Source organism: Buteo buteo, chromosome 3, assembly GCF_964188355.1.
Source record: "Buteo buteo chromosome 3, bButBut1.hap1.1, whole genome shotgun sequence".
Classification (NCBI taxonomy): Eukaryota; Metazoa; Chordata; class Aves; order Accipitriformes; family Accipitridae; genus Buteo; species Buteo buteo.
The window spans coordinates 43,493,894-43,503,632 of record NC_134173.1 but is presented as its reverse complement, the minus strand read 5'-3'; the positions used below and the strand labels follow the sequence as shown (position 1 = coordinate 43,503,632).

Sequence of the window (9,739 nt, the reverse complement as noted above, 5' to 3'; positions counted from 1 at the left end):
GCCCGCCCCCGGGCTTCGCTGGCTGGAGGGGAGCGGCGCGTCAGGGCGGGCCTGCAGCGGCCCTCGCGACGCCGGAGCGTGGGTTGCAAGAGCACGAACGAGCGTTAAAGGTTCGTGCTCACGGACCAAGGAGGGACGGAAGCGGCGAGCTGCCGGGAGCCGCCGGGGTCCCCACAGGTTCCCCGAGGCCTGTGTGCCTCGGGATTCTCCGCTGAGCTGTGAGAAACCGCTGAATAAAAAGCCCTGATGGGTTGGGTTGGGTTTTTTTTGGTCGGTCAGCCAAATATAGGGGCTGTTAATATCTAACCAACCGCCGAGTGAAGTGGGAGCTCCGAAGTACCAGCATGCGGAAAAGATTTTCTTCCGTGAGGTGACAACTGCCGCTCCCTGTAGGTGGGCACCCCGCGGCCACCCGACCGGCTGGCGGGCACCCAGCGCCAGGAGCAGCCCGCTCCTGGGCCCCTGCCAGCCCCGGGGGAGCAGAGTGTGCCCTCGCAGAGCGATTTCCCCTGTGCGGGTGGGCAGGACTCGTCCCGCTGCCTGCTGCCCACCTGCAGCCATGTGCTGAAGAGCATTACGATGCGCGCTCTTCCATCTGCAGCTGCCGGTTTTCAGGAAAGTTGTTGGAACTTTTTGTGAACGCTGCCTCTCGGATTTAGCAGAAATTTGAGTTCAAAAGTTTGGGGAGAAGGTGCAGACAACCTCTTCCTTCGGCAGATACCATAGGCGTTTTATTGCACGATTAGCGTGAAGTAATACTATTTTACAAAAATCAGCGTTGATATGGCTGCAACTCCTGTCCAAAGCATTCTCAACAACATTCTTCAGTGCCACCAAGGAGGGCTGCGTGCCGCCAACGGGCAACAAAGCAAGCCAGCAAATGCAGAGCTCGGTGTTCGTCATGCCCGGCCCAGCTGCCCACGCTCTTTTTACACTAGATAATTCTTTGCTGCCCTCAGTTCCACTGGTTTCCCTTCTCCCCGCGTGTGTGTAGTGGCGTGTCTGGGCCGGTGCCCCGGAGGGTGATTTTGAAGAGCACAGGCAGGCGTTCACAGGATCAGGCCTAAGAGCCACGGTCGTAACCATAAGCAGCCTTCCAAATAAAAACCTGCTGCGCTGCGATGGGCAGCTCCGCCGGCAGCACAACTTCCCGCAACCCCCCCTCCCTTCTCCCATCTCCACCGTCAGTATTTTTGCACGGCGAGCCGAGAAGAAACCCAACGAAAAGAAACCCAACCCAGTAAAACCACGGCCAGACAGAAACGGAGCCGGCGGCTCCCGTTCCCCCGCGCGTCCTGCTGAACCGCCCTGCGGGTGCCGGGTTCGGGCGAGCCGGGCCTGGGCGCAGGGCAGCGGGGGCGGCGGCCCTCCGAGTCAGCCGAAAGCCGTGCTCCTCACGGGACGGCGGGGGGATCTCCATCCGGCCGCAGGGAGGGAGGCGGCCCCCCGCAGCCCCGGGTTCTCCTGCGGGAAGGGCTTCGCCCCCCGGGGACGAGGAGGAGGAGCCTGGTTACGAATCACCGGCGGGGCTGCAAGCAGGAGGCAGCGCCCCGCAGGCTTCCCATGCGGGACACGGGGCTTACGGCCGAAACGGGGGAAACCCTGCATTACACGAGATGCCTGGCGGCCCCGCCGCCGCCCCGGCTCTCCGCAGAGCACGCCCGCAGCCTCCTGCGGGGAATGCGGGGTTTGAGGGCGGAGCGGCTCCCGCCCGGCCCCGGACACAGCCAAACCAGGCCCAGCCCGGCCCCGCCGGCCGGAGGGCGGCTCCCGGGCGCTCTTACCTCAGGCATTCGCCGGCCACCCCGGCGCCCGCACCGCGGTCAGGCGCCGCCGCGGACGCCCAAACCGGGGTCCTTCCTACGCCCAGGGCCCTGCCTGCGCAGGCAGACGGGTTAAGTCGGCCCCGCGCATGCGCTCGCCCTCTCTCTTCCGGCGCTGATCATGGCGGAGAAGGAGTGAGTGGCAGTCCTACCCCAGGATAATCCGCCGCCATCGGTGGCTGCGGCGGTGCCTGCTCCGTGCCCCCGCCACTGGGATGCTGCCCACCGCTCCCCGGTCGCCAGGCTGCCGCCGGTGACGCGGGAGGGGGCTCAAGTGGGCTGGGGCCGTGAGCGGCGGGAGGGTAGGGCCCAGCGCGGCGGGGATGCGGTCGCCGCCGGTCGTGTCCCTTCCGCAGGCGGCGGTTGCTTCCCCGCTGGCCCTCGGTCGGGTGGGGAGGGAGAGCTGGCCCCCAAGCGCCGTTTTCGTGGGCGAGGGACCTGGGGCGGCAAAGTTTCTGCCGGCAGGGCGGGCGGGCGGTCAGTGCCGCGCTAGGGTGCGCAGAGCGGTGTGCGGCTTGAGCAGGCGACATAGCCAGGCGGGCTTAGGGTAGGAGTTCGCCCGGGTAATTCCGGCTCAGTACACACTGGTCTTGTAAGTTTTGTCGCATCTATGAGTTTAAAACCTCAGTAAGTTTAAAGTCCTGTGAAATAAATTTCATAATACTGCTAAACTAATTTTTCTCTTAAAGCACCTGTTGGAACATTTATTGATCTGAAAGAGATGCGCTTGAAACACACTTTGTTTTATTACACATTGGGCTGTAGCAAACTAGGGTAAAAACTTCTTGTCACTCAAGCCATCTTAGTCTTTGCGGTAGTGTACGTAGGGTGTGTGCAGCTCAACAGCTAGTCTGTCAGATTTCTTTGTCTAGTATAAAAGGTGATCTGTTCAGGCTGCATCAAAGTCTTGTAACAGTGGGAACAAGGAAGATGCCTTGATGAGCTGGCTCGAGGCAGTGAGGCCTGCATACGCGTTGCGTTAAGAGTTTGCATTGACGTTTGTCATGTGTAACTTTAAAGACCAGTTTCTTCATATTGGCTAAAAGAGTTGGTTGTTTTTTGTTTTTTTTCCCTCTTTTCATTTAGCGCAAAGAAGGTGCCATCTGTACCAGAAAGCCTGCTGAAAAAGCGGCAGGCTTATGCAGCTATAAAAGCCAAACGTCAGAAGAAGATGTTGGCTATAAAAAAGGTGACTATTTCATGACTCTGTAACTTGAATTGTATATCTGTTGCAATATTGGCTAGTACTGCTGATGTATTGGCTAGTACTGCTGATGTATTGCATTACAGAAGTTTACAATATTTAGGTCTAGTGTGTTGGTATTTTCTTAATGTTTTGGAGTAAAGTATGGGGGTTTTTTTGTCAGTGCCAAACCAGTTCTAGGCAGAGTTAAGGGCAAAGTGTACAGTTGCCTGTAAGATTAAAGTAAGTCTTTTACAAGGGAAAGAGTATAGCCTTTGTGAGAGTAAGCTTGGTGCATGATAACATTGTTAAAAGTAAAGCAGCCCTGCTGTGTAACAGTCTTCCAGATTCTCTAGACTGTCACTGAGAGTGATTCTAAACTCCATGATACAGGCAGATGTTCCTTTAATCTGTGTTATTTCTGGGAAGTTCTAGAATATGGTACATTATTTTAAGGTGATTTTCATGTGTTAATAGGTTTAATGTAATCTTAAGTAATTTTCAATTGATTTCAGTTCCGTAAGGCACAAAGAAAACTCATCTATGCAAGAGCCCAAGCTTACCACAAGGAGTACAGGCACATGTATAGGCAGGAGATCCGTATGGCCAGGATGGCCCGAAAAGCTGGCAATTACTACGTTCCAGCAGAACCAAAACTGGCATTTGTGATCAGGATAAGAGGGTAAGATTGAACGTAGGTGTAAACAATTTTATGTTCAAAAGCACTGAAATTGGCTTTCCTGTTATCTGTCTGTTTTGAGGGCTTACATATGTAAATAAAATCAAGCCTTCCACTGGTGGCTTGGAAAGTTGTTGGCAGTATGTTGTACCTGCACCAGAGGCTTATTTAATTAAGTGCAAAATCATTACGCTGGTTCTGTCTACTGTCTAGGAATCCCTGATTTTTAAGAAGGCGACAAGGCTACACATATGTGCAGACAGTTGTTCTTTTTCACCTTAATCTCGATAAAAATTACGTGCTGGTATTCCTTCACATTCTACTAAGCTTTGAAGTGTTTAACTCTTCTTTGGTAAAGTGTTACAGAATGCTAACAGAAGGTGTGATTGGAAGAATTATGTTCAGGAGAGCACAAGGATAGTTCTAAATTGTTTCAGTATAATGCTTATTTCAATTCTTTTCATGGAAATAGATCTGTTTTAACTTAATACTGAAATATATGGAGATAGTAAATAATGAACTAAGCTTCCTTTGTGTAACTGGTAAAATAGTGATGCGTTTCATATGGGAACAGTACTATTGTGGGTTTTTTTAACCTGATATTTGGTGTTTTCTGGGATGTAGATAATCGAGGCTTTTTTCCTATGTTCTCTAGTACCAATGGTGTCAGCCCTAAGGTTCGCAAGGTGTTGCAGCTTCTACGCCTGCGTCAGATTTTTAATGGCACGTTTGTAAAACTCAACAAAGCTTCTATCAACATGTTGCGGATTGTTGAACCCTATATTGCATGGGGGTGAGTGAAATAGCTAGTTTTGTCGAATCAGGGTGCAAATGTTGAGCCCCTTTTGCAGTTTGCTACTCTAGACCTGCAGGTTTCCCTTGTGTTCTAAATCTTTTTATATCTTCTGTGTGCTTTCTCTGCTTTGAATTGATAATGTGATTAAGGCAGTGCTTTAAAAGGTAATGCTTGCTAGGTACGATTACACTCTGGTACTAGTGTTCTAGAGAACTTGGTGTGAGTAAGATTTGCTTCTTTGTTGCTTTTGTATTTACATTTGGGACTTGCTGAGATGATCTTAAATTGATTGTTACTGAAGTTTCCTTTGGGGATGTTAAATTGGAACGTGGCTTGCAAAGACTTACAATTCTTTTTTTTTTTTTTATTGACTGTTTCAGTTATCCCAATCTGAAGTCTGTGCATGAATTGATCTACAAGCGTGGTTATGGCAAGATCAACAAGCAGCGTATTGCTCTTACTGATAATTCCCTGATTCAGAAACGCCTTGGTAAATACTGCTTCACTTAAAACAAGAAAACAACTTGTTGCATTTGGATGATTAGTGCAGAGCTGGACAACTATCCTTATTTGTCTCTGGAGAATAGTAGTGATTGGTTAATAATCTCTGCTTCTGCCTTAATAGCTTAATACAAAGCAAGCTGGAAGTAACTTGTTACAAAGTACCGAAAACCAGTGTAAAGAAACAAATTTTAGTGGTTTAAATTTGTAATTTTAAATGTAAGCTCCTTGACCTCTAGTAGGTCAATAGATCTTTCAGTAATGAAAAGGTGCTGCAACAGTAAAAAAGATTACTATACATACCTTTGAAGTTTCAAACTTAATATTAGACATTGTTTGTTTCTTAGAAACAGACTTTTTAAACTTCCTGCCAGAAGAACTATCTAGTAAAAGTGATTAGTGTATTTAGTTAAAAAACAAACAAACAAAAAAACCAAACAAAAAAAACTCATGGGGGTCAGTTGTCAGGAAATACACTGCTCTAGGAGGCTCCTTCTCTTCCAGTCATGCCAGGAATGAAAGCACTTGATTTGTGTATCACTTCACACTAGACTGTCATGTTTGTTCCTTTTCCAGTGCAATAGATAATCAGATTCTAAAGGTGGAAGTATTACGCTATAATCACTTTCCTTTTTAGCACTGTATTTTATGAGCAGTTAGGTAACATGTCACTGAAGACTCTGGAAAGGCATTAAGGAAACATGCTATTGCGTTACTCAACAGCATAAGTAGTTCAGTGAATTTCCCTGAGCTACACATAACTATGGTTTAAGCATATTTAATCTAGCTTTTCTTCAAAGAACACAGTCTATTTTCCTAGGATTCATTAAGTGGGCTTTGTTTTTTGTTGTTCCTCATTGCTGACTACAAATACTCACCAGCTGAAACTGATGCCTCTGGGCAAATGTAACCACTAAATAATGTTGAGTTGGCTGCAGTGAATCCATTTTAATTGGAAAAGTCAGTCATGGGTGTCATGACAGAGCAGGTGCTTTCTGACTTCCTGAAGTTTATCAAAATAAGGAGATAGGACAATAATAGTTTGATAATTTTTAGCTTGTTACTGACCAGTGGCTTTGTAGCCTTTCTGAAAATAATGTTTCTGAATTATAGGGAAGCTTGGCATAATCTGCATGGAAGATGTGATCCATGAAATTTACACTGTTGGCAAGAACTTCAAAGTTGTGAACAACTTCCTTTGGCCCTTCAAGTTATCCTCTCCTCGGGGTGGAATGAAGAAGAAAACGATCCACTTCGTGGAAGGTGGGGATGCTGGTAACAGAGAAGATCAGATCAACAGACTCATAAGGAGAATGAACTAATGGTGAGGTATTACCAAAGTTAATACTAGCCACTGATCCATCTCTGCTTTGTAGGGTGCTGCCATTATTGGTTAAACATTCAGGTTTAATGTCTATTCACTCATGCTTGGGTGGTACCTACAGTATAAAGCCACTTGGACAGTGTTCTGATTTTATTTTTCAAGTCCTTACTAAAGCTTAAAGATTTGTGAAGAAATTGAATCTTCATTATAGCTGATAAGTTTAGGAAGTACAAATATTACCAATAACTTGTTTTAAAACCTTTTTGGGGTTTTATGATTTAGCCTGAGATCTCGGCTAGAATTTTCAGCTTCTGTTAAGGAATTCTTAATATGATCAAAGTCTTGTGATTGCAAATACAGTGTTTTTTCAGGTTGTCTGATGTCTGCTATAAAAACCTGTTTAGGACTGGGAGAAATTAAATTATTGATTTAGACCATTTTAATGGTTGAAATTTTGAGCTTGTTCAAGCTTCAAAATGATTCAGTATAAGCTTTCATGTTAACATGACCAAAATAGTGATTTTGAAAGACTAATTTGCCCATTTGAATAGTCTATCCTTTAGAAATGGAAAGGTTTATTAACACCTAAAGCAGTTTGACAGTGACAGCTGAGTCTTGAAGTTACTATCTAGTTCAATCTGTCTTACCGTCTATTGTTGTCACTGCTGTTCCTGCTTTGATGAGAAGCCTCTGCCACACAAAGCCAAAACCATTTTTTCAGAGTTCTTGTACTTACCATTGCTTTTTCCACCTTTTTTGCACACTAAACTAGCTTTCGTGTTACCCATATCTTATTTCCAGTCAAAGATAAATGCCCTTTTTGTGTGACAGATATGCTGGAATTTTAAAAAGACCCAATTTTCCCCAAACTGATTCCTCCAAAGGCAAGAAGGTTTTTTGGTTGGTTTATTCGTCTTTGTTGTGGTTTTGTGAGGTTTTAGGGGGTTTGTGTGGGTTTTTTTGTTTGTTTTTTTTGGTTTTTTTTAGAAATCAGATGTGCAGTTTACTTGGAATTCCTAACTTTCAGAGGGTTGATTAATAAAAAAATAGTGGGTAGTGATGTGACTTTACGGCTTAAAACAGGTGCAGTTGCTGTTAGATGAGTTCTCAGAAATCAAGTTTTCTGAAGGGAGGGAAGTAGTTGTTGTGGTTTGTTTTGTTCTGTTTTTTTTTTTTTTAAAGCCTCTTAAAAATTGTTTTTATAGCCAACAAGGCATAGCAAGTTGAGCTCATTGAGGTCTGCTGTCTGTCCAAGGAGCTGAAGGAGATCTATGAAATATCTTTCCATTTGACTGACAGCCTTTTTTCTTGAAGCTTTTTTGTAGACTGTACTTTCTCAGTTTCCATTCCTCCAAACTTCTTGCATGTTGTTTTGTTGTCTCCATCTCTGAAGCAGCAGAGTTCTAAAGCACTGGTTACATGGCATGTGGAAACTTCCGGTTTAGGAAAATAGCCCCTTACTGCAGACAGTGTTCTTCTAAAGCTTTTTAGCTCAACTATGGGAAGAAGTATAACTTTGAGAAGCAGAATTGCTGTAATGTTTGGTGCCTGTGGTGATGTTATGTTACTCATGCTAGCGTTGTTGTAGAAATTTTGCTGCCGGTGGCACAAACTGTTACAAGTTCAGTAGTGGCAGATGTTTCCCTTAGGTTAATGCATGAGGCTTCATAACTGAGATTGAGCAAAACTGCTTTCACTTCATGCTCCTGTCTGGCTTCTGAGCATAAGATGGAAACTGGTATTTTTAATTGAAACCCTGCAGCTTTTCTGTTGGTGTAGATCCTTTCTCCTCCATCTTCACTGGCAAACATCAGAAGTATACTGGTAGTCTTGAGTTTTCAGGAGCCTTCCTACAGGACGGAAGCTTCTAGTTCACTATTGTGGTGGCTATAAATGCCTGTGAGGAGTAATATGTTGGCAGATAGACTAGCAATATTCAGCTGGTTGCTTGTGTCTTTCACTGGACTTCTAGCTCAGCATCCCATGTAAGTAGCAGACATCAGGGCCTTACTCCATCTTTTAATTCAGGAGATGACCTTGCAGTTTCTTACTTTACTCTTATAAGTAGTTGGTTGTTCTGCTTGGACTGCAAACAAACATACCTCTGGTGTAAAGCTAAGATAACTGATTGTTCTTATCTCCCGCACTTCCTGTTCCTGCTGTTTTCCTGCTCCTCTGAATAGAGTCCACATTTAAAATAGAAGTAACCTACGTGTAGGAAAAATGTTGTTGTGTGTACTGAGGTAATGGGCAACTAGAACAGTAGGTTCAGAGGAGAGATATCGGCAGTACTCTTAAGTACTGTTGTTCTGAAGGGCCATGTATCTGAAGACAAGTATTCCTTTTCCCTGTAAGTAGGTGGTTTCATGCTATTTGTCTTGATCTCTTATTTGAGACTACCACTTAAGTAATAAATTAAAAAAAAAAAAAATACAGACTTCCAGTACAGATTCCTTCATATAGATTGGGGAAAAAGACCATAGTACTTGATACTGAATTTTGACAATTCAGTATTGGCAAGATACTGAATTTCATTAGCTCTGAAGCAAACTGTACAGAAACTGGTCTTAAGTCTGCTTTTTGCTTTCATTTTTGTGTGCAAACAGTCCCTGAAATGTGCTGAAAATAAAATTACTGCAGCAAAAGTTTGAATATGCGTAATGCCTCAGTATCAAGTTCCCCCCGGTATCCTTTTAGACAAATAGGAAAATAGGTACCAATAGTTGAAGGTAGAAATGTTTATCCTGGTAGTTCTGGCACTTGAAATCTGTGTTTTGAGTGAAGAGATGTTAAAATAGAAGTTATTATTGTGTGCAAGACTACTGAAGTTTTAAATCCAGTGAAATAAAATTAGTATTTTCAGCCCAAATTATAAACTGTGGAAATGTATTAAGTCTTCAGGTGGCCATGGTTTCAGATCTACATGTCTAATCTTTTTTTTTTTTTTTTTTCAGATTCAGATGCCCAGCTGCAATCTTTCAAACTCTGGTCTGTTAATAAAGCCATCTTGCACAAAACAGTGTGTCATCTCGATTGGTCTCTTTTTGTGATCCTCTTCTCTACTGGTGGTGGTTGCTAAGTTAACTTTGGAGTAACCTGTTTCAAAGAGCCATGTAGAGTTTGAATTAGCAGTATATAGATAATACTGTTTCACCTTAATTTGGAGGGATTCATGCAAGTAACAGATGTGTTTGAGTGGCAACAATTACTTATTTTTGTTGTGATGAAAGGTACAGTAAATGACAAACTGAGCTGTATGCTGTTGCATGGACAGGATTCCTGCTTAGTTGTAGTGCACAAGCAAGCTGTGCAAGAAGGTTTTCTTTGTAAAGAAGAGGCAAGGGTAAATCAGTTCTTAACGTGTTAAGATCCTTATTTTAAGATTGTAATAATTACTTCCAGCTCTGAACATCTTCAGCTATGTTTTACCAAA

At 44.4% G+C, this 9,739-nt stretch overlaps 1 protein-coding gene across 3 annotated transcripts; it reads left to right on the top strand.

Moving 5' to 3' along the window:
- The first annotated feature begins 1,845 nt into the window (after positions 1-1,845).
- RPL7 (ribosomal protein L7) lies at positions 1,846-9,323 on the top strand. Of its 3 annotated transcripts, none has more exons than XM_075023447.1 (7): positions 1,846-1,958; positions 2,910-3,012; positions 3,522-3,688; positions 4,341-4,478; positions 4,862-4,971; positions 6,096-6,306; positions 9,261-9,323. In XM_075023447.1, the coding sequence occupies exons 1-6, from the start codon at positions 1,945-1,947 to the stop codon at positions 6,302-6,304; spliced, it is 741 nt and encodes a 246-aa protein (XP_074879548.1). In that variant the 5' UTR covers positions 1,846-1,944; the 3' UTR covers positions 6,305-6,306; positions 9,261-9,323. The 3 variants fall into 3 exon arrangements, with proteins under 3 accessions (XP_074879548.1, XP_074879545.1, XP_074879547.1); XM_075023444.1 differs by having other exon boundaries at positions 1,945-2,076; XM_075023446.1 differs by having other exon boundaries at positions 1,945-2,076; positions 6,096-6,311.
- Positions 9,324-9,739: the final 416 nt, after the last annotated feature.